This window comes from Puntigrus tetrazona, unplaced genomic scaffold (assembly GCF_018831695.1).
Source record: "Puntigrus tetrazona isolate hp1 unplaced genomic scaffold, ASM1883169v1 S000000006, whole genome shotgun sequence".
NCBI classification, from domain to species: domain Eukaryota; kingdom Metazoa; phylum Chordata; class Actinopteri; order Cypriniformes; family Cyprinidae; genus Puntigrus; species Puntigrus tetrazona.
In genome coordinates this window covers 540,251-565,600 of record NW_025047686.1, presented here as the reverse complement: position 1 = coordinate 565,600, position 25,350 = coordinate 540,251, and the positions used below count along the sequence as shown (strand labels likewise).

The following is a 25,350-nucleotide window of genomic DNA, read 5'->3' as shown; positions in this document are numbered from 1 at the left end:
ATTAAAATATTGTTTTTGTTTGTCTTTGGTTGTTTAATGCCACTTAAATGTGAAAGCAGCTGCAGGCCTCTTTGTCTGTTTGATGCAAATCAGTTTCACTGTTGTGGTATTTAAGAAGAATTAAAGTATATTTTCTCCTTTATTTTGTATTTTATGTGCACAACAAATGCCAAACATCTGTCAATCATTACACAAAGGAATGAAAAGTAAAAAATTACTTTTGAAGCAGCTGAAAAGATCAGCCAAGAGATTCATTTGTATTGAATTATTTTTGCTTTTGGTAAATAAAAAAAAAAACAATAAAAAGATTAATTCCATCACTTCAGTTCTTTCTACACTTTTCAAAAACAGTTACAGTACTTTAGACTAGTATTGAGTGTATATTAAGATTGTCTCAAACTCTGGTGTAGAAGTTGAGTGGAGATGACTTGATTCTCATTTGGACATGGTGATGATGCACCGAATGCTGTAAGATAAAAATAAAATGTTAATACTTTTCCCTATAGGATTATCCCAAGATAAAAAAGAGATATGTACCATTGTCCAGTTTTCATGAGGTTGACAGCATCATTGATCTGCTCCAGATCCATTTTGTGGGTTATGAACTCGTCAAGCATTATTTTGCCAGTCATGTATTCATTAACCAGTTTTGGAAGAGAATTCTTCATCTTAAAACCTTTTTTCACATAAAGAACAATTAATACTTGCACAGACATGTACTCTAAAAACCATAGAGAGCATTAACTGACAGCTGCTTTACCTCCAAGTAGGGTTCCCTTCCAGGTTTTCCCATATATAAGTTGAATCGGTTGTGCTGAAAAGTCTACATCAGTATAGCCAACCAAAACACTCACACCCCATCCTTTAATACATGACTCCAGTGCAGCTCTCTGAGATCAAAACACATTAAACTCACACACAGAAGAATTACAAGTACTGAGAGCTTTTAAACAAGTAAGTAAATACATGCACTCTCTTACCGTTACTTCAGCGTTGCCACACACACTCGAGTGAGAAATCCACTCCTCCATTGGTAAGTTCTGCCAGCACTTCAGAGATGGGTTTATTATATGCCTTCGGGTTCAGAAAATCAGTGGCACCAAAGACCTTTGCCTTCTCAAACTTCTTCTCATTAATGTCCACAGCAAAGATACGGGAGGCTCCGGCGTTTTTACAGCCCATGACTGCAGCCAGTCCTACTGCCCCCAGTCCAAACACTGCACACACTGAGCCTGGTGTGACCTTCACACAAACACAAATCAATTGCTAGTGGTAAAGCATGCAAACGGTTTTTCCATATACTGATGAAAACTGTAATTTTTACATATTGTTCACTTCATATGCAAAGTCCATGCTTCTTGATCATCTATACAAACCCCAGCTGTGTTGACAGCAGCTCCATAACCGTGGAGACGCGCAGGCGAGCAGACACACTCTGTCGAGTGGGGCATCATCATTAATTTTGATCAAATAAATCTTGTTGATGACGATGTACTCAGAAAAGGTACCGGTGCCCGTAAACTGCAGGATGGGCCGACCACGGCAAGTGAAACGTGTTGTGGGATACGACATTAAATCGACGTGATAATTTACCCTGACAAAAAGAAAACTTTGTAAGGTTTCAGAAACAGAAGGATGAATTAAATATGTTGTTTGTATTTCTCACCAGTTGCGCTCACACAAGTTTGTTTTTGGACTTTTGCAGAACCTGCATTCTCCACATTGAGCAACCGAGACTGGGATAACCTTATCACCTGTTCACCACAATACACAGATGTTTTTAAAATTTAAAAATCTGTCATCATTTACTTATGCTTACTCATCATGTACAGAATGATAATCATGGAAACTAAGTAAAACTAGGTGGGTAGAACAGAAGCCAGAGAGAAAACCCTTCCAAAAAATGCATCCCAAGCCCTAACAGTACCACCAAGGAGGGGGTTGCAGATTGGTGAAGGACTGGAACAGGGCGGAGACGAAGGAGGGCTGGACAGAATGAGTAGTTGGAGGAACAGTAGTCCTCTCTGGGCTTGATTGGAATAGGGGCCCCCTTTTAAATCTGGTTTGGGGCTAGAGCCATCTCTCAACTCTAGACTGGGGTTAGTGCTGACACTGGAATAAACTTAGGGGCCAGAGCCAACACTTGAGCAGACTCAGGGGTTTCAAAACTGGACACAGACTCAACACTTATGTCCAAAACGCCACCTCAACCACAAAGTGATGGTATCAGCACTTTGCATGTGTGCTCTCTGTTAGTGGAGAAACCGCTCCTCCTTCGAGTCTGTGATGTCGCTGGGAGTGGTTTCTATGAGGAAGGAAGTAACGGCGGAACCGTCGCTCCCAGGTTGGGGTGCAGTGTGTGAGGGCAAAATAGCGAAAGGGAAATGTCCTGCCTCGCTGAAAAGCACACACATAAATTACATGGAAGTGTTAACAGTGTTTCTAGCATTGAAACATTTTGTGCAGTTTCTGTGGAACCATATAAATCGGCAAGGAGGCACACGTTCTCCTCAGCTTCACAGTTTGGCACAGAAACTGGTTGTGTGAGGCAGAATACATTTTCATTCATTACTGGCAACGCACATCCCGGGAATAATGAATGTAGGGGCGTATCTCCTGTCCAGGGGAATCCTCAATATGGAGAATAGAAACTCCACCCTCAGGTAGAAGAGCTTTGTGGAAGAGCTTTTTCTACTGTCAAGGCGTTGTCTTGCGACGATTTTGGCATGTCATGTGGGAATCGATAATAGCACTATAGTTCAACACCTGCTTGTATGCAGGTTTATGAGAGGGGCATTGAATAGAAGCGTGTGTGGCAAGCTGGGCTTTGTCAGATTTTACAGGAAAGATGTTACAGAGCTGTCATTGGCTCATTGTGTCCTAAGTGTGTAAAAAATATATAAATAAATAAAAGCACTCCTACAGAGGTTTTGTTTTTCATATGTCTATTATAGTAGCATGGGGAAGAGATATGTTGAAAATGGGGTAGAAACCATTGTGCAAGGAGGCGGGACTCCAGCATCACTGTCGCGATTGGTCTGTCAATTGGCAGCCTTGGTGGAATTGGTGCTTCCAGGCTTTTCCAAGCCCAAGGTGTTTCCCCAATTTTATAACAGAACCAGGATTATGTTACTTAGGTACCGGTGCCATACTGGTAACTGGTTGGGTTTCGGTACCCTACTCTAGTCTCATCTGGAAGCACGTAAGAATATGATCACTCCAGATCACCAGAGGGAAAACACTCAGGAACATACATATCACTCCAAAGGCAGTGAAAAAAGAGAATCCTAGCTCATCTTTGTTTTTGGTCTTGTTCATTTCTTGAACAAAATGTTCTTTTGAGCCGGGTTTCAGGAGGTACTCAGTCGAGCTGATACACAAACTGAACTTTAGTTCCAGATTGATGACATAGGCTGCACAGTTAAAGCAGCATGTCCAACTCAAAATAAATTAACCAGTTCAAGACACTGTCAAAGTTTGCCCAGGATTACAGATGGCTCAACAAGTTTGCTGAGGATTACTGAAGATTCTGAGAAGTGAGTTGACGATAGTGTGCAAGCCTAAGGCGTAGTACTGGAAATATGCTTATGACTGTTAATAATGAAAATTTTACTAAAACCTGCAAAAACCTTTTAGTTTGTTTGCCTTCATAATCTTTAACCCAAACCTTGCATCACTAGTAAGGAGCGCACAAAGACAGGGAATGCAATAACACCAAACATACCCAATACAAGACAGGCCTTAAATGGAGATAAATAATCAACACAGGTGAAGAGAATGATAATCAGGGCAACTAAGGAAACTAGGTCAAAGATGAAAGAACAGAAACATGGGGAAAACTAAACCTAAACAGAACATAAATGTGACATAAATTTTCACGATTCAGTTGATGATGTGACTCATTATAAGTTGATTCATTCATAAACTGGAGAAATTAAGAAACTGGAGGGCTGGGGAAATTGTAAACATGAATGTCTTGCTGAACTATACTTTTAAAGTAGAAATAAAGACATTTTAGTTTGTGACCTGGTTTGAACTCAGTGACTCCAGGTCCCACACTCTCCACCACACCAGCACCCTCATGTCCCAGGACAGTGGGAAAACCTCTCTTGTTCTTCCCTTCAAACAGGTGGAAAATCTCAGTGTGGCACAGACTTGAAGCTACAATCTAAAGGATGGGAAATTTTTTTTACCAAAACAAGTTAATGGTGTTGCATGCTTTAACAACTGATTTTGATTTAGTTCTTTGGATTTATGGCAACTTTCATGGGACATTTCCCACCTTAATTCGTATTTCTCCTTCCTGAGGTGGGCGACTTCTATTTCCTCTATTACCAGAGGTGCATTGGGTTCCCAGGCAACAGCCGCCCGGCATTTAATCACCTTTAGCACATAAAAGAACTTGGTGTATTATGTTTGATAGATGTTAAATGGTTAACTACAGACATAAATGCTGCGTTTGAGTGGTTCCATGATCTCTGCTCTTAGATCAAGGATCAAATCTGTGATTTCATCATCACTAAAGATAAATTTTAACTCAGTGAAACTGTACATGTAGTATCAATTTGATGATAAACTAGGAAAAAATCGCCTTATTTTCAAGAAATTATTTTTATACACAAATAATTTGGATGTGGCATCCAAACCTTTTCATGTAGTCTTTATATATTATTTAGTATTTATATGAATAGTCATTCTTGATTATAGTTAGCATTATACTAACTATAAAGAAGTGCAATCAATTGTGCATCACAATAATAACATGTGCATGAGCATGTAATACAAGACACTGACCTTGATTATTTTCACTTTAACTTTCATTTGTTCACGATTACGATGTAAAATAATCTCAAATTCAAATAATCTATTTTGCATTAGGCCTACGTTGATTAGTTGTAATAAAAATAAACTTTAGTGTAGATGTCTTTACCTTGTAATTAGTTTCCTTATGCAATCAATAGGTCATTGTAAATTAATCTATATGGGATTGAAGTCGTATTAAAATGCATTAACTGCTCTGCAGCACAAATGAAAAGAGACCAGAAGACAAGTTTATTTAACCTTCCTGCAGTGGCCATTTCTCGATGTAGTCGTTTTGCAGAGACGATTGAAAAGGAACACAGAGATTATCTGGTGCCTGCTCTTGAAGCAATCTCTCTCTCTCTCTCTCTCTCTCTCACACACACACACACACATACACACATACACACACACACATATGTTGGCATTTGTGGTTTATGGGGACTCTTCACAGGCATAATGGTTTTCATACTGTACAAATCGTATTTTCTGTTGCTCTAATTGAAACCTACACCTAATCCCTACTCCGTACAGAAATATTTCTGCATTTGTAGATTTAAAAAAAACACAATTTAGTATGTTTTAAGCCTTTTGACATTGGGGGCATTGGCAGTGTCCTCATGAAACCACATTCAAATTCTAATACCTCTGTCATACCCATGTCATTACACAAATGTAAAAAAAATAACAGAATGGTTATTATTCTTTGGTATATTTCTGAAGACAAGGGGAGAATAAGAAAAGGTGACCTCTAGTGTAATTGTTTGGAGAGCACAACACTTTAACTGGGCAAATGTACTAAAAATTAAAAGTGTTTGATAGACTAAATAAAACACAATAAAAAGAACATACAGATGCAAATTACTTTTTCATCATTTTGTAGAGTTAGAGCTAATTTTGCTGATTTTTTGGCAGAATATACATCTTAACCAAACCTATGTGAATTGATGACGCATGATATTCCAACTCTATTAACTATTTGTTTAATTAAGGACTTTTTGAGATAAGCTTTTGAACACAATTTAAATCCATAGAGATATGAATGAATTTTGTAGCGTTAGCCAAGAGATTAACACCTATTATTGATGTTGTTTGCAAGCCATCGATCTAAATGGAAGCATTCGGAATTAAAGCACATCCAAGCAAAACCCAAAAATTCATTAGACCACATGTGAATTTGACATTATATTTGGGCTGGGTGATGTATACAATATACAATGAAGGTTGTCATCTCTAAAGCATTTAGGGTAAGACCCTGTTCTCACACTCACATCTTCTCATGAAAACGAAAGCAAGAGCACTCTGTTTAAACACATTTGGCAACTTCCCTAGTGCCCTTTTGTGTTTGCACTCTAGAGAGCATCAAAAGTTTTGGTGTTGAGCAGTGTAGCCAATCACAGACATAGATGTTGACTTCCTCTAATTAGCCATTGCAACCGTAACATTGTAACAAAGAAAGTATAGACATGATGTAAATAAAAGACTAATTGTGCAGTGAAAAGATGATTATAATGAAATTTTGTGAGACTGAGATGAACTTAAGTTATTGACAGTTTTAGTAATGATAAAGGATGCATTGTGTGCCCTCTCTAGGATACATGCAGTTAATTCAGAAATGGAATAAAAGCTTGTAGTTTTTGCTGCTATGTGGCCAATGGCCACATAGTGTCACGTCTCTGGACTCTTTGTTTATGTTTTTGTCGTGTGCCATGTGCTCTGTGTGCCCTGCCTTTAGTTCGTTAATTGTCATTGTCATCAGCTGTGTAGTTAATTTAGTCATTTAACCCGGTGTATTTAAGTCCTGTGTTTTCAGTTCCGTTGGTCCGATCGCGTCCTTATATGCGTGTGATTTTGTTCCGTCTATCTGCCTGCCCGCTTGTATGTATATTGTTTATTTCATCCCGAATGTGGATTAAATACTTTATTTTCATTTATACGCGTTGTTTGCTCTCCTGCCTATCACACCCGTGACAGAAGATCGGACCGTACAAAAGTACAAGTTTAGCGGCGATTATTTCTTTTATTTTGTTTTCATGTATTCCCGTACAAGACCGAATTTTCTCATCCTCCTGCTGGAGCAGGGGGATTGCTCTCTCGAGGAATATACCGCGCTATTCCTCCACCTGGCCAACGACTCTCGTTACCCGGACAGCTTTCTGTGCGGAATCTACTTCCGCGCACTAAACGTTTCCAATCAGGCGCAGCTGTCCGGGAGCGGTCCTCGAGAGAGCATCGCCGCGTACGTCGAGTGGGTGCTGGTGTCGTGCAAATCGTCGAGGACTGTTGCACTGGAGGACAACGACACCAGCCCCACTCAGGATCCAGAGCCCAGCTCATCCCTCCACCGCATGGTCGAGCCCCAGCCTGAGCCCACCGCTGACACGGGGGCGGAGTCGAGCGTAACCACGGACCCATCGCCAGAGAGAGCGACCGAGCCGTGGAGCGTAACAGGACCCGAGCCGAGTACGTCAGACCAGGTGCGCGAGCCAGCAACGGAGCTCACCACGGTGGAGCCAGCAGACTGCAAGGAGAGCGCGGAGTGGAGCTCCGCCCACTGCACATCGGCTGAGGTGAGCTGATTCCCCACCTAGGCGGCTGGACCCTCAAGAACTTTCTCCATTGCCCGCGCCGCGTGCGCTCCGCCCCCGCCCGCGCTGCGGCGCTCCGTCCGATGCCCGCGCGCGCCGTGCGCGCCTCCGTGCCCGCGCTGCGTGCGCGCCCTCCGATGCCCGCGCCTCGCGCGCCTCTCCCGATGCCCGCGCCTGCGCGCGCCCTCCCGTGCCCCGCGCCTGCGCGCTCCCTCCCGTGCCCGCGCCTCGGCGCTCCAGTTTTCCTCCTCCCACCTGGTCATACGCCACCGATGGATCCCAGCAGCCCTGCGCTCACCCTCAGCTCACCATCCAGAGCTCGCCACGGGTCTGCCGGTCTCCATCGCCGTCGAGGTTGAAGGATCCGCCGCCTGGCCGTCCTGCCTCTGAGACCCAGACTCCTCCTCGGCTCAGACCCGTCGGCTCCCCTGGGCTCCTAGCTCCCTCCTCTCCACCGTGGTCCGTCAGTCCACCAGCTTCACCAGGCTCCATCGCCCCTCCGTCTCCGCCTCTGGTCTGTCGCCGACCATCCGTCGCCTCGGGATTCCTCTCCTCCGGCTTCACCTCGTCCCTCCATCCCACCGGCTCTCTCAGGCTCCTCCTTCCTCCGGCTTCACCTCAGTCCTCAATCGCTCTGGCTCCGCCGCGCCCTTCCTGTCCCCGCCTCTCGTGTCAGTCGCCGAAGCCTGCGCGGCGTCGCCTTGACCTCCAGCGCCTCGACGTCACCCTGGCTCTTCGGCTCTCCGTCTCCGCCTCAGTCTCCTCCACCACCTGCTCCGCCACAGTCGGTCGGCCCCATGGAGTCGATGGCTGCTCCTCCTCCATGGCTCCTCCTCCGTCGGCTCCACCGTGGACCACCATAGCTGGGCTCTGGATCTCCTCCTGCCCGGACTCCTCCTGTCTCCTCCTGGCTCTCCTCTGTCTGTTCCTCCCTGGACTGTCTGTCTACTCCCTCCTGGGGCCGTCCTCCACCAGAACCTCCTCCCAAGACCCGGTATCCCCAATTCCTAGTCGTTTTGTTTTGTTCCTCTTTAGGTGCGAGGACGCACCTTCCGGGAGGGGGTGTAATGTCGTCTCTGGACTCTTTGTTTATGTTTTTGTCGTGTGCCATGTGCTCTGTGTGCCCTGCCTTTAGTTCGTTAATTGTCATTGTCATCAGCTGTGTAGTTAATTTAGTCATTTAACCCGGTGTATTTAAGTCCTGTGTTTTCAGTTCCGTTTGTCCGATCGCGCCCTTATATGCGTGTGATTTGGTTCCGCTCTATCTGCCTGCCCGCCTGTATGTATATTGTTTATTTCATCCCTGAAGTGGATTAAAATAAGTTTATTTTCATTTATAGTCTTTGTCTGCTCTCGTGCCTATCACACCCGTGACACATAGACCTACTTTAAACACAGCAAAGTTTAAATCCCTCATATAAATGCCTGATTCCTTTGTAAAAATGCAACGATTTACACAATATGGAAAATAGGGAGAGCAGTGTGATTTGAGCTTATCTGGAAGTTGAGCCACCCCCTTGTTTCTTGGCAACCTTAACTAAAATTGGTGACGTGACCACGAACATAAAGAGTTATCATTTTACTCACACTGTGATGGAGAGAGGCAATGGGATAATTGCATATACAAATATGCACCATGTCCTAAAATGTATGTACATATTTAAGTTGTACTCATTACTGTTATGGGCTCGCTTTAACATGCCTTAAGGGAAATACTGGCTCAACTCGCCCTGTTCTCCCCTATAATTAGTCTGAACTGATGTGCACTGATCAATGCAAATGCAAGCAATAGCGTATTAGAACAATATTTTTATCGGTTATTTGCAATAATTATTAGAAATTATTTGTAAAAAGTAATGACTTTTTAAAATTTGCAGTTCTCTCACTGTGCTGTGGTGAAAGTGATTTGTTTTGCATCGCTGCAGTTTTATGATAACACAGTCCTAGTTATTTTTGAAATACCAGCTATGTAAAAATGTCAGTCAAAACTCTGAACTCAAATGCTGGCATATCGGTTGTACACCATGTTTGTCTGATTTGATGCACACTAATGATCTTTAGAGGATGGACTTGCACAGAGGGATATCTCGGTTGTGATCTAAACTAACTTGTTTCTGTTTTGTTTCTAGTGAAGCTTGGTATCTGCTATTGTGGTACGGAGCTGCTGTGGCATTCACAACCTGTTCCACACGGCACCAAATGTACAGCACTATACCAGTGGGTAACATCTTGTCAAAAAGACACAGTTTGAATGATACAAGTATTGCACACTGTGATGTAATTCGAAACTGCAGAGAGTGCAAACACTATTAAAGCTTAGTGCTGTCCTTGTTTTATGCATTTCTACAGAGCATAAAGTAGTAATAACAACGGCCGTTCTAGAAATGTAATTACGTGGTGAAAAAGAGGTGACATGAGGACTTTGAAAGTTGTGCGTCATACAGTTCTTGTGGATTTTTGGCCTAACATACACAGTGATTTCCATAAGTACATGACCACAAAGTAATCGTTTTAAAAATATGATTAAAAATGAGTAGAAATATCAAGCATGTCGGCTGTGTGAGGTCTGCTGTCTCGCTCTGCTTCAGTGGGTTTGTATGCCTGGCTCATTGCAGTGTAACGTGTACAAACTCTCCAAATCGTATCAAATCAAGACTAAAAGATGACAGGCCTTCACAGATAAGAGTGCCTCATATGATTATTGCACATTGCACAAATGTTTTTCGTGAACCTCTACCAGCATTTATAAGGCTCAATTAAATCTATCTTGTTTGAGAGAGAATGTGTCTGTGAACACCTAAGGGAAACATTAGGTTAAGTAGGCTACAAATGGTTTAATTATTTTTTGATCGTTGCCACTTAAAGAGCAATGTGAAAGCCTGATGAGTTCTCTTTGTTGGTTTAATGCATCTCATAAACATAATGATTTTTTAATTATTTTACAGTTTGCAAGCTCATTTTAATTTTTATATTTTTACTTTTATTTTGACCTATTTGGCCTGTTTTCTGCAGTCATCCAAGAGGTTCATCTGTACTGAATTATTTTTGCTGCTTTTCGTGTATTTTATCTTTTAGCTAGACAGAACTGGAGTAAGATTCATACCTTTAGTTTTAGCTACACCTTTCAGAAATAGTTTCAGCATTTTAAACTGGTATTGAATGTGTCTGCCTTAGGGCTGAGCAATCTATTTCCATCAGTTCACCTTAAACATTTTTTAGAAGAGTCTAGAAAAATGCAAGTTGAAACCAAACTGACCAGCCAAACGGACAGATATGAAGAAAGCAGCTGCGAAAGACATAATGTTAAGTACTTAGTGTTTATCAGTTTTTTGGTTTCAAGCTGCAGGGTGCAGCTGCAAATTTTCTAGTGCTTCCCAACATTCCCATGATGGTTATGTAAGCAAGACAAATGCTGGAAAGTCTGGCTCAGAGGAGAGAAATTTATGATGTTGACGGCTTCATAAATTGGTTATACAAAACCACTTCAAATGATTTACATGCTTGTCTGTCTTTTTATTTGGCACAGATAACATTTTCTTGCAAAACTTTTCAGAAGCATTTTCCTTTGCAAACGAATAGAACCGTTTTTTATGTTAAACATTAATGTTTACATGCACTTGTGAATCACTTAATAAAGCAGAGGGCTCAAATATGCTATTAAAGAGGATCCTTGAATGCACCCAGCTGTTACTCAATACTGCAAAGAGGGTGAAGTGAATAAGCTGAATATAACTGGCCTAGAAACTGGTTGGGTGAAGACGATAGCTTCTTATTTGGATATATTCAGGATGCATCGAATGCTGCAAGAAAGGAAACAAAGATTAGGACTTTACTATTTTACAATATTCACCTCAAATACAATTGTAGATGTGATTGACAAATATACCATTCTCCAGTCTTCATGAGGTTGATGGCATCGTTGACCTGCTCCAGACTCATTTTGTGAGTTATGAACTCATCAAGCTTTTATTTTGCCGGCCATGTAGTCGCAAACCAGGTTTGGAACAGATTCCTTGCTTTTAAAACCTTTATACAACAAGAAATCAATGTACTGTGTGCACAAGCATGCACTCAAGTTCTTTCTCAAAAAGCATTAACTGCCAGCTTGAATACCTCCAAACAGAGATCCTTTCCAGGTTTTCCCAGATATAAGCTGAATTGGCTTTGCAGAGAATTCCTTTACATCAGTCCAGCCAACCATAACACTCACACCCCAACCTTTAACACATGACTCCAGCGCAGTCCTCTGAGGTCAAATATAAGGCAATTCACACATACTCACACATAGAACTGAAAGCTTTTAAACAAGTTAGTAAATAAATGCACCTTTCACAAATGTGTCAGGCAAGTCTTACCATTACTTCAGTGTTGCCCACACACTCGAGTGAGAAATCCACTCCTCCATTGGTAAGTTCTGCTAGCACTTCAAAGGTGGGTTTATTATATGCTTCAGATTCAGAAAATCAGTGGCACCAAAGACCTTTGCCTTCTCAAACTTCTTCTCATTAATGTCCACAGCAAAGATAAGGAGGCTCCGGCGTTTTTACAGCCCATGACTGCAGCCAGTCCTACTGCACCCAGTCCAAACACTGCACACACTGAGCCTGGTGTGACCTTCACACAAAACACATGAATTACTAGTGTAAAGCATCTTAACATTCACCTTTTCAAGCCACAAAACCACTTGGACATTTCATTTCATATAGTATATATTAGGGTGTAACGATACACATATTGTTTATTGTACAATTCATGGTCATTTTCCATTTCATCAAAGTGATCATCCTTACCACCTTGTTAGTGTGGGCTTTGGAGCGAACAGAGCACGTCATTATTTAGTCTTTTGGAACAGAATGTAATTTTCTCATTATCTTCCGCTGGGATGTTCCCATGACAAGATCGCAGCAAGATGTGTGACAGCAGATTCGTTAAGGCATGGAAGCGTTGCATAAAATTACCTTAAAACAAGTTTTATGCATATTAGTTTTTAGATATTAGCATGTTTTAAAAACATTTTAAATACAAAATGTATGTTTATTTGCAATAGTTATGTTAACAACAATAAAAAGACATTTATGACATTAAAGCAGCGACATCTGCTGACATCTGCCTTCGTTGTCAGAGAAGCATTGATCTTAAGATAATGAGGAAATTACATCACTTCTTTTGACAAGTGCTATAAGCCACTATTATCTATAGGCCACTATTGCAGTTTGCTTAGGGTCATTGTCCTGTTGGAAGATGCACTTTCTGTCCAGTCTGAAGAGGTTCTGAAAGCGCTGAACTAGGTTTCATTAAGGCTATCTCTATATTTTGCTGCAATAAGTGTTTCTTCTACTCTGATGACTCCCTCAGTCCTTGCAGCTGAAAAACAGCCCCACATTATAAGGCTGGTATAAGCACTCTTTGGGGATAGTGCTCTGCACGTTATAAACAAAGCTGGTCTCCTTCAGACATGATGCTTAGAATTAAGGTTTATCAGACCAGAAAATCTTGTTTCTATTGTTTTTTTTCTGTGTCTTAACTGATTGAGTCTTGTCACATCGCCTTAAAGCACAAATTGGTGTAGTAATGCAGTGAGGCTTGTCCTCCTGTATATTTATCCTATCTCCACATATGATCATGGAGCTCAACTAGAGTCACCATCAGCTTCTTGGTCACCAATCTAACCAAAGCTCTTCTCCATCAATTGATCATTTTGGCCAGGAAACCAGGGGCCTCATTTATAAAATGTTGCACAGAAACCATCTTATGATCATTTATCGTATAAGTGTACATTGATTCAAAGAATTAACGTGCAAACAGAAAACACACATAATAATTTAGAACAGCAAGCTGCAAGAACAGCTTACATTTTCAAAAACCTGAAAAAAACCTGAAATGCTCGGACAACAAAAGTGCATAACGTCTGTTTAGACCCTAACGTGACACTAAGCACTATATTCACAAAGACAGTTTTTAAAAATATGAGCCCTGGTGTGGATTTAATCATACTTACTCAATTGAATTTGCAACAAGTTAACTTAATTCAAGTGTAGTAACATTTTCTAGCAATACGAATGCTCCTGAGCTAAATTGTCCCAGATAGGAGTATGAATACTTATGTAATTGAATCGTTTTAGCTTTTAATATTTAATACATTTGCAAATATGTTTAAAAATTTTTTGCTTTACAGTTATGGTGTATGAAGTGTAGATTGATGTGGTAAAAGAAGCAACATAACAAAATGTGGAAAAAATACCTTTGCAAAGCACTGTGTGTAAATAGTCCAAAAGTCCAAAATGTGTGAAATACTGAGGCAGCTGCCTTTGAAATGAGAAACTTCTATAAATGAGCCACTGAACTGTGAGTTAATGATAAGATAATACTTTTATTAAACCGTAAAATATTATTATTAAAATAATAATAATGAGGACAATTAAAATAACTAAAAAAACTATTTTTAATTTGTTTACCTGCATTTCTCGTATAACCATTAACTGATGTAAACTAATTACATTAGAATGTAATTAATGTAATTAAAAAATGTAAGTTACTCAATAATATTATTTTTTGTTTATTCTTCAGCTGTATAGCACAGCTGAGATAAACATTAAACCTTTATTTTGTAAAAACATTCATTCAAGTGTGACTTAAGTGTCCACATACTTCTTGAGAGCACAACATCTATACGCACCCCAGCTGTGTTGACAGCAGCTCCATAACCGGTGGAGATGCCGCAGCCGAGCAGACACACGCGCTCGAGTGGGGCATCATGATGAATCTTGGCCACAGCGATCTGGTTGATGACGGTGTACTCAGAAAAGGTACTGGTGCCCATGAACTGCAGAATAGGCCGGCCACGGCAGGTGAAACGTGTTGTGGGATCAGACATAATGTCATGATATTTACTTGACCTTCAAGAAAAAAAAAAGATACATTGGCAAAAAGCAAGTCAACGAAATACAACGTAAAAAGCTGTTGTTTGCATTTCTTACCAGCTGCAGTCACACAGGTTTGTTTTTGGACACTTGCAGAACCTGCATTCTCCACACTGAGAGAGGAAGAGTGGAATGACCTTATCACCTGTTCACAGAACACACAGGCTTACTTTTACAGAGTGTCACAGTTTCATTCATGAATTCAGTTCAGGAGACACGAGGGTGAGCACTGATTTTCATTTTTGAGCGAACTGTCCTTTTCAGGAAGAAATACAGGCTCGGAGATGCATGAGAATATAGCTTCAATAGCTTTAGTTTGTGACCTGGTTTGAACTCAGTGACTCCAGGTCCCACACTCTCCACCACACCAGCTCCCTCATGTCCCAGGACAGTGGGAAAACCTCTCTTGTCCTTGCCTTCAAACAGGTGGTAAAGGTCGGTGTGGCAAACACCTGTAGCTACAACCTTGAAAACAGGAGAAAAACACGTCAATCAATAGCAGTTAAAAATACCAGTGCAATTTGACAGCTTTCATGGGACATTTTCCACCTTAATTCGTATTTCTCCTTCTTGAGGTGGGGCGACTTCTATTTCCTCCATCATCAGGGCACATTGGGCTCCCAGGCAACAGCAGCCCGGCATTTAATCACCTTCAGCACACAGAAGAACTCGGTTCAGTATGTTTTATAGATATTTAATGGTTGACCACAGATGTTTATATAAGCGCAGTGCTGGAGCGATCGCATGATCTGCGCTCCCTAACAGTAGTTGGAGGTTGTCCAGCTGTTTGGCTGAAGCCAATGGAAACATTAAACATCTGTTTTTAGAGCTACAAATATCTGTGATTTCACAATCAAAGGTAAATATTAACTCAGTGAAATTGGCAGAACACATTTTTTTGTAGTTGTAGCCTAGTTTTATATTATATATCCTTTACATACACACAAATCTATATATATATATATATATATATATATATATATATATATATATATATATATATATATATATATATTGCATTAGCTATATTTAAAGGCTTAGGCAAGTCAATTGTGCATTGCAATAATTACATATACACAAGCTATCGCATTCAACACAAGACATTTAAGACGTTTTTTTTGGCTTATATTTTTTTAAGCGTACGTTATACCGCATAGCATCAAGCATAATTTCATACCATTCTTGAGTCTATTCAAAAAGGTTAACATTAAATTTTAGTTTTTAAGATGTCTTTGCACTGTAAACCATTGCTCATCAATAGATCAGCTGAAATAAGCTTAACTCTGTTAAAGTCGTATTAAAAATGCATTAACTGCTCTGCAGCGCAAATGAAAAGAGGCCAAAAGACAGGTTTACGAACCTTCCCTGCAGTGGCCATTTCTCGATGTAGTCGTTCTGCTTTGATGAATGCAAAGAGAGGCAGAGATTCTTTGGTGCTGGTTTTTATACGCTGGTATTATGTGGATGAAGCAATCTCCCTCCTCTCTCTCTCTCTCTCTTTCTCTCTCTCTTTCTTTTACTGAAACAAGACTGCAACTTAATATAGTAAACATATATTAAGAACTTTGTATTTTAAGCATTTCTATGCTTGTCTTCTTCACATTTTATTTTGGGTTATGCAGGAAGTATGAAGTTTTGTAAGACAATTATAACGGACCCCTTTGCCAGAGCTGTTTCCTGAAAGCATTTTCAGCAGATCATAGATGAGGTTTCTATGATATCTAGGTTTACAATGCTTTTAGGAGACACAAAACAGATGAGTTTGATGGGATTTTGTGCAATAACTGTGACAAGAGCTGATTTAAAACAATGATAGTTTATTATGATAACCCAGTTCAAATACATTGCATAATGATTTAAAAAATGTATTCTTTCAAAATAAAATCAATCAAACAACCCTCCACCAACCCAAAATAAAGCATTGTTGCGTACAGAAAAAGATCATTTGGTAAAAATGATTTTATGGCATAGAAGATGCTAATGAACACTGAAAAGAAAAAGAAACATAGTTTTGGCATTGTATCCGCAATGATGAATTATTCATTGTAGCATTACATATCAAATAAAGTTTTTAAATCAGTACCAAATATAATCACAAATGCAATTTTCATGAATATGAAGTGATGTCATTTTGCAACAATTTTCACAGTTACATAAAAGCAGCTTAAACCTTGCTTAAAAAGTTAGAGTTCGTTCAATAGATTTCAAATGCATTCATTCATAAAGAAAACACTTAAGTGCAATAAAAACAGGCCTTTTCATACTTATGATCCTGAATACGGTCATGACACATTCTACTGTAGCAAAATTTGCATACTGAATATTTCCCTGTTACGAAATTATCCTTTGATTTCACTGATACTGGTATTGCAACGTGAATCTTCAAAAGAACAGACAACGCGGGCAGATTGCAGTAAAATCAACTAATAAAAAATACCAAATATATGAATTTAAAGCATATAATGTAGGTCTTTCATCACAAAGGTTTGATTTTTGATACAGTGCCGTCGTCTGCTCAGACTATTAGAGCATTTAATCCACCAGCCCCAAAACATTCACATGCAGTAGTATAAACACATTCAAGTTTGAACACACAATGATTATTATTCCCTGGTATGTTTCCATGTTTGGGGAAAATGAGGAAGGTTGCCTCTAGTGCAATTGTGTGGAGAATGCAAGACTGACACCTGGGTGATTAAGAGTAATACATTCGACAACGGCAATGACCGTATAACTGATATGTACATTAGATTCTGTTTATGCACCCATGTTGTCAATGCAAATATCGAAGGGAAGCATGCTTTTCACGAGTACCTTTCACAGCTAACACACAGTCCACACAGACCAGAGGAATCATTTCAGCAGTTAAAGCAAATCCTCCGATGAACTTCATTAACTCACCTCTTGTACGCACTCCATATTAAAAGGCAACTGACACAGACCCAAACGTACGGATCGGGTAAAACTTTCAAATGACATTCACAAAGCTCATCTGGTGTAGAAAGGAGTCTCTCCTCTCTTTGACTGGCACGGGCTGTGGGTGGCAAATGAACCTCCGTCTGTCTCGTCTACCTTTACGTCTGCTATTTCTGGATGTAAATGATAATAATGCATAGAGTTCCCACGAGGCCGAGGGCTTGGATACCGAGGAACCAGAGCAGCATCCAAAACACCAGCACGACCACGGGCTCCACGATCTTCTCCCCGAAGTAAAGCTGAGTAAAACCAATGCCTCTCAAACACTTATTGAGCTCCCCGAAAAGAGTGCCCAGCCTCTCGCAGTCGTCCACCAAGGGAGCCTCTGGCTGCGGCTCTGCTACAGAGTGACCGTGCACTCTTTCTCGTCCCCTGAAGTCGTTCTGGGAGCAAAGACAGTTTGACTACATTACACAACGCTTGTTTCAGTCATACAGTCAATCTGAACGAGGAGCATGTCGTTCAAGATGACACAACACGACCGTGGCGTGAGAGTATGCGTGGGAGCGGTAGTGTATATACACAGACAAAACAGGTTGGTATACTTGGCTATCATTATTTAGCTAAAGTAAGCTAAAAATAGATATTGTTGAGGCTTAACAGATGCCACGAAGACCTTATGTTATAGCTAACGAATGTGACAGCACAGTTCTATTCATAGAGCAGGTTGCTGTTTGATGTAAAAATCTCTTGATAAAGAAAGGGAGAGGAAGAGCAGAGGATGAAGTTCTAGATAAACGTGTTTCGCGATTTCCGAGCAAAAAGTCAAATAAACGCTCTCACGCAACTGTTTTTCATGCTTATTATATTTACATAATAAATTAAAAATAATAATAATAAAAAATAAATCACAGCTAAATGTTGCGTGAAGCTGGATCAGATGTGCCACTCTTACCTGTTCGCTGTTCGCTTGTCTGACAGGAGCCTCATGTTGGCATCGACATCCGCTTCGTTCTCGCGTCGCGTTTAAGGCATCCCGCGGACGCACCTCCGTATCGTTTGCGGTCCGATTAGATCTTGACATATTTTTCTTTTTAAAACACAAAATGACTAGTGCTGACCTGAGATAGGGCCGAAGGGCTGCGAGCCAGATGGCTGCTGGCGACACTTCCGGTCTTGGCTGTCAACAGAAGGGGCATCTTGACGTCACGAGACACAGCGCGGTCAAAATAAAAGATGGATAATCCAAAATAAGTAGGAATAATTGCGGTATGTGTATTATAACCGCCACAACGTCAAAACACGAATGGATTTTACAGAATGAACGATATATATCTATTCCGTAGGTCCATGGAAGCGGTTGTAAACAAACAAAAACGTTATTTTTGATTAATTGTCTAGGCTGTTTCATAGTATAATTTTTCATTTATAAATATGCACTGGAAATGTATACAGTTATTAAAGCGCACGGCTGCGTGTCAAAACCCAATGAGCCACCTACGCAGTCAACATTGAGAGGCGTCGTTTCCGCGAATCGATTCTTTTGAATCGTTCATTTCAAAGAACCGGTCAAAATAAGCGATTCACTAATCACATTTCGGTCTGACGTACTCAAAAGGCTCAAGTAAATTCACATATTGTGTCCGTTTTGTTAATGTTCGTGTTTATTATAATTCAATAATTTATTAATTTGACTTGGTTTAGATTTAGTTACTCAGATTTAGTTATTAAAACGTCAATATAATTAGCATGTGCATTAAACGGTACTAAAATTAATATACATGACTTTGCTAACAATACCTTTCTGGTATTTAAGGTCATTTTTAAAATCTAAATTAAATGATAAAATATAAATAATTTAGTTTCAATTTAGTTTTCTTAACTCGTATGTATTACACCTACTTTTTGTATATGCAGTCTGTGATTCAGTCATATCAATTATAAAAATGTATTTATAACAATCTGAGTTTTATTACTTCAAATGATTTGATTTGATTTGATTATTATGATTATTATGATTTCCAACATCACTGACCTCCAGGAGTACACGGAGACCAATCCACGTCCTACATGAGGAAGTGCATGGATGATGTCACTGTCACCAGAACCATCACCATACGGGCCAATCAGAAACCTTGGCTAACAGGAGACGTCAAAAGGCTCCTGAGGGCCAGGAACACTGCCTTCAGAGCTGGGGACGAGGTGGGCTCTAAGGACTGCCAGGGCCAACTTGTCTCGGGGCATCAGACTGGCCAAGAGACAGTACTCCAGGAGGATTGCAGACTGTTTCAGTGACAGCAGAGACAGCAGGAACCTGTGGCGAGGAATCCAAACCATCACGGACTACAAGCCCTCTCCACGGACCTGTGATAGCTCCACCTCTCTGCTGAACTATCTGAACAACTTCTTTCGCCCGCTTTGAGGCAGACAACAACACTCCAGCACAGAAGCTACCACCTTCTCTTGGTGACCAGGTGTTGATACTGTCCCCTGATAGTGTGAGGCGCTGTCTCAGAGGGACAAATGCTCGCAAAGCCCCAGGCCCGGATAACATCCCTGGTCGTGTTCTGAGAGACTGTGCTGCTGAGCTCACAGATGTCCTCACGGACATCTTCAACATCTCACTGAGCCAGGCTGTTGTCCCCACGTGCCTTAAATCCACCACAATCATCCCGGTACCGAAAAAGTCATCTCCTCCTGTTACAATGACTTCCGCCCGGTCGCACTCACTCCCATCCTCATGAAGTGCTTTGAGCGGCTAGTCATGCACCACATCAAGTCTGTCCTCCCCCCTGCCCTGGACCCCTACCAGTTTGCATATCGGTCTAACCGATCAACAGAAGATGCTGTCTCCACTGCCCTCCACTCAGCACTCACCCACCTGGAAACCAAAGACTCACATGTCAGAATGCTGTTCATCGACTTCAGTTCAGCATTCAACACCATAATCCCGCAGCAACTCATCCATAAACTGGGCCAGCTGGGGCTCAACTCCTCCCTGTGCAACTGGCTGCTGGACTTCCTGACAGGGAGACCTCAGGCAGTTCGGGCTGGCAGCAACTCCTCCAGCTCCATCATCATGAACACAGGGGCCCCCCAAGGATGTGTGCTGAGCCCCCTTCTTTTCACTCTGCTGACCCATGACTGTACTCCATCATCCAGCTCTAACCTCTTCATCAAGTTTGCGGATGACACGACTGTGGTGGGTCTTATCAACAACAACAATGAGACACCCTACAGGAGTGAAGTGAGCAGGCTGGCCATGTGGTGCAAGATAACAATCTCCACCTGAATGTGGAGAAGACAAAGGAGATTGTTGTGGACTTCAGGAGAGCGCACACCCAGCATGCTCCGCTGATCATCGACGGTGCTGTAGTGGAGGGTGAACAGCACCAAGTTCCTGGGTGTGCACATATCTGAAGACCTATCATGGAGTCACAACACCGCATCACTGGCCAAAAAGCCCATCAGCGCCTGTACTTTCTCCGTAAACTGAAAAGAGCAAAGCCCCACCCCCATCATGCAGAACTTCTACAGAGGCACCATCGAGAGCATCCTGTCCAGCTGCATCACGGTGTGGGTCACGGAGCCTGCACCGTGTCCTGCCGTGAACACACACAGCAGCGCATCGTGAGAGCTGCTGAGAAAATCATTGGTGTCTCTCTCCCCCTCTCTTGGACATTTTCAGCGTTCGTCTCACGCGAAAAGCCACCAGGATAGCAGGAGACCCCACCCACCCATCCCACTGCCTCTTCAACCTGCTGCCGTCGGGGAAGAGAGACTGGAGTCTCCGAGCCAGAACCAGCAGGCTCAGGGACAGTTTCATCCACCAGGCGGTCAGGAGACTCAACTCCTACCTACTCTCCCTTCACTCACCTCACCTCTACCTCTGGCCCCTGCCTCAGGCCTCAGACCTCAGACTGTGATCCCGCCCCACATAAACTCATAATCTCAGGGTCTACACTTTTTGCACCTCAACGCACTACCTCACTTTAACTTAATTTAATTTTCCAACAAGTGCCTTGTCTGTATGTTTAATGTCTGTATGTTTAATGTTGCACTATTTATATTTTAGATATTTTAGATATTTTACCATTATTTTATTATACTTTAGTTTTTAATTCTTTTATCTTTATTCTTTTATTCTGCATGATTGCAAGGTCAGAAGGGAAGGAATTTCATCTGTGCTGTATGTTGTACATAGAGCATATTTGACAATAAAGTTGACTTGACTTGACTTGACTTGACTTGATTTGAGAATTGCGATTCGTTATAGTGAACTGGTTGTTGTCACTGTTAAGGTCCGATTCAAAAGAGCGATTCATTTACACATCGCTCACAGCTAAACAGTGTTCGAATCTTCTCTGGTAGGCGTCTCGCTGTATATTTGAGACACGGCTTGTGATTCGCTCGCGGCACTGCGTCAGCCAATCAGAGGGCAGCACTGAAGAGAAGCGTGAACGTCCCTTATGAGGCCTGTGAGCGACTCACGTAAAATGGCGACGGCGGAGCCGGTGAGTCAATAAACTTCTCAAAGATTATTTTACACTTTCCAGTCCTTCAGCGCCACGCTATAAACCACACAGCCCTACCAATGCGTTTATATTTCTTATTAGGCAAAAAATAAGTTGAAATACCGTCCTCTGCGAACTCTGAAAAAGTTTTTCGGCATGTTTGAATGGGGTGGCTCAACAAGTTTGGCTGAAAGTTGACATGGCTTGTTCCAGTCGCGTAAGGCACTTGATTACTTTTCCAGATGTCTTTTCGACACCGCTACCCTGTATGCATTCAGTCAAACTTTAGTATCCCGTTTAATTTTCTTTCGGGATCAAGCGTCCCCATCAAAGCATATCTGTCAAAAACTAAGACGTCGAGTGAGGAGAAGTTAAGTCAATTGTAACGGCACCATGCTGGTTCAAACTATGAAAGCCGTGCCAAACCATAGTTTATTCACAGCCGTTACGATCTGCGATTAAGCTTAAGATAGACGCTTTAACAATTGTGAGTGTATAAACATTTGATAAACACGCTCACTTCAAAGAGACCTCGCGCTCATAATAATGAATGACTGCAGACACTCGAAGATCTCACACAAAGATCATGTTGGGTTTAAGTTAAGACAAACAAACAGTGACTGTAGCGTTTAACCTCAGATAAAACACAATCACGCTGAACGGCCAGGTATTGCACTGGACCCAGCTGCTAAATTAGTTCTGTTCTGGGTGCTTAAATAAATGAGGACAATAAAGGAACATTGCCTACAGTCTTTCTCTTCTGTCAGCACTGTTTGTGTGTGTGTGTGTGTGTGTGTGTGTGTGTGTGTGTGTGTGTGTGTGTGTGTGTGTGTGTGTGCTGTGCTGCTGGTGATGTGAACTCGAATGTATTGGGTTTAAACTAATCTTTTAAAGGTTCTTGTGCAGGAATTAAACTCAATTTCTTGTAAGAGTGAAGAGGAGAACTCAGAAGAGACCAATCAGGAGATTGTCAGCCCTGAGAGCTACATCAAACACCCCCTACAGAACAGGTCGAGTGGATGAATGCACTTGTTTTTAGGATGAAGGCACTTGTTTTCAAATAATGTGCTAGCTCCTGAACGTAGTTTCTTAAGATGTTATCTTCATTTATCTTTTTTTTTTTTTTTTTTTTTTTTTAAAGATGGTCTTTATGGTTCTTCAAAAATGACAAGAGCAAAACATGGCAGGCCAATCTCAGACTGATCTCCAAATTTGACACAGTGGAAGATTTCTGGGCGTAAGACTGGTTTTGTTTTTCTTGAGTTACACATATAATAAAACACCCCAACCCCAATTAATTTACTGCTCTAATTGATTTTATGAATCTCTTCTGTGCAGGCTTTATAACCACATTCAGCTCTCCAGTAATTTGATGTCAGGGTGTGACTACTCACTTTTCAAGGTAGACCTTTTATCATAACATGCTGCCATTTTATGTATGTAAAGGGTAAACCCAAACAGTTGCCCTCAAAATTAATAATTCGGTCGTCACCGTTAAAGCTCAATGAGATTTTGCCCAGTTAATGCATATTACCATGACTTTAAGACCGAATAGACCGTGAGCAAAGATGCACAAAATCATTACTGACCAATCAAACTGAAGCATCTGTTGCAGGAAATAAACAATAAAATGCACATGGTGACAATTTAATGTTTTTTTATGCGCTTCACTTATTACTTCAACAGAACAAACTAAAAAAGAAACAAATATAGCCTAATGCTTATTAAATATCATTACTATAACTTTCATAAAAATATATTAGCATTTACCTTTTTTATGACTTCTAGTCCTGTTTATGGAAATCTCCAGTGGGATGTTATAAAATTTACATTTGTGTATTTCTTTTTCTGTTTTGGCAGTTTGTTTTTGCTCGTTTACCGTCTCTTGCTGCTTTTTTTTGAGTAGTGTCGAGATTCTCCAGATTAGCGTGGACTCTGCTTTGTGCTTGGGTTGCAGGATGGTATTGAGCCTATGTGGGAGGATGAGAGGAATAAAAGAGGAGGCCGCTGGCTCATCACTCTCAACAAGCAGCAGAGGAAGTATGACCTGGACCGCTTTTGGTTGGAAACTGTAAGAGTTCTGAGTTAGTCACTGAACGCCCCTCAACGTACCACACGCAAGTAATTCATGTACTTCTGCAGCCCTGACTCTCTAAGGTTCACCTGTTTCATACCTACAGCTGCTGTGCCTCATCGGCGAGGCCTTCGACGACTACAGCGACGATATGTGTGGGGCTGTAGTCAACATCCGAACGAAGGAGATAAAATCGCCGTCTGGACAACTGACTACGAGAACAGAGAGGCCATAACGCACATAGGGTGAGACTCTCACGCGTTCACGCTACATGTAAGTGGCGTGCGTGCTCTGCTGGTTACGGTGCGTTATTGTGTTTGTTTGGCAGGAGGGTGTACAAGGAGCGATTAAGCATCCCTATGAATATGACCATCGGCTATCAGTCTCATGCTGACACGGCCACTAGGAGGCTCCACCACTAAGAACAAGTTTGTGGTCTGAATATCTTCAAGGGCCTGGATCTCACTCTCTCCTGTCTTTTTCTCCGCCTCTTAAAACCAAAGCAACAGCAAAAAAAAAAAAAAAAAACTGACTGAACTGCCATGAAACCCCCTTTGCAAGTACACTTTTCCCAAAAGCCCTTCACAAGCACACTCCTGGACTCGCACTACCAATGAGGTTTGCAGCACAGACATAATTTGAGAATAACAGTACCTCTGCTGCTCCTTACATTCACACGCATTATAAGTATTACTTCTGTATCATGCTACACTACACGTTCTCGCTTCAACCCACCAAACACTCACACACCACTACACCGTTTTCACCCTGAGAAAAAAAAAAGAGCATGCACCTAATGAAGTTACATTCAATGTTTACCCCAGGCAAGTCTTCAGAGTTTGTAAAGTATTTAATAGGTTTTTTTTTGTTTTTGTTTTTTTTTTGGAAGAAATTGTCAATTTATTTAATGGCAGAGGAAAGAAAATGTTTGGAAGTGTTCTTTTATCCAGCAGCTTTGCTGCTTCAGTGCCTAATGAACATAAACATTTTAATTTATTCAGATTAATCGTCAGCAGTTCACCGAGATGGTATCTGGTCGTTGAGTGAATGTAATCAAGCTAATCTTCATAGAGCTGCCTTACGTCTTTAAGCGTTAACTTGATTAAATTTGGGGGTTTGCAATTCAAGATAAGTGTTTTTATATTGTGATTTTTGATGCATCATAAGTTTACATTCCTTGTTAGAATAGTAAACTGTAGGATTTGTTTTGCAGTGCTGTAACAGATGAATTGTGCTTGTCTGGATGTCATTGGCTTGAGTTGGCTCTTCAATAAGATAGCAGCGTTATCGAATAGGCCCTGAAAATAAAATAGATTTATGTTGATTCAATTTATTTCACTGAAAAGGGGAAAAGGCATCTTGGTATTCATCACCGCAATGTTGCATGATGTTAATTAATTATTCAGATAAATTCTCACCATTGTAGATCAAAGAGGTAGCATACATATCTTGACTGAGAAGCAGAAATAGAAAAACATATGTTTATTAATAAAGTTAATGTATCTGATGTATTCAGGTGGAATCAGAAGTTTACCCAC

At 41.2% G+C, this 25,350-nt stretch overlaps 1 protein-coding gene and 3 pseudogenes across 1 annotated transcript; 1 reads left to right on the top strand and 3 right to left on the bottom strand.

The window, feature by feature from the left end:
• Window positions 1–126: 126 nt before the first annotated feature.
• LOC122332202 lies at window positions 127–15,697 on the bottom strand (annotated as a pseudogene).
• LOC122332201 lies at window positions 10,881–15,803 on the bottom strand (annotated as a pseudogene).
• A 1,160-nt stretch (window positions 15,804–16,963) lies between these two features.
• Window positions 16,964–18,447, bottom strand: LOC122332199 (uncharacterized protein FAM241A-like). Its single transcript, XM_043229494.1, has 2 exons — window positions 18,180–18,447; window positions 16,964–17,667 (listed from the first exon to the last, which is right to left on the bottom strand). The coding sequence occupies exons 1-2, from the start codon at window positions 18,306–18,308 to the stop codon at window positions 17,392–17,394; spliced, it is 405 nt and encodes a 134-aa protein (XP_043085429.1). The 5' UTR covers window positions 18,309–18,447; the 3' UTR covers window positions 16,964–17,391.
• Window positions 17,678–25,136, top strand: LOC122332198 (annotated as a pseudogene).
• The last annotated feature ends 214 nt before the right edge of the window (window positions 25,137–25,350 follow it).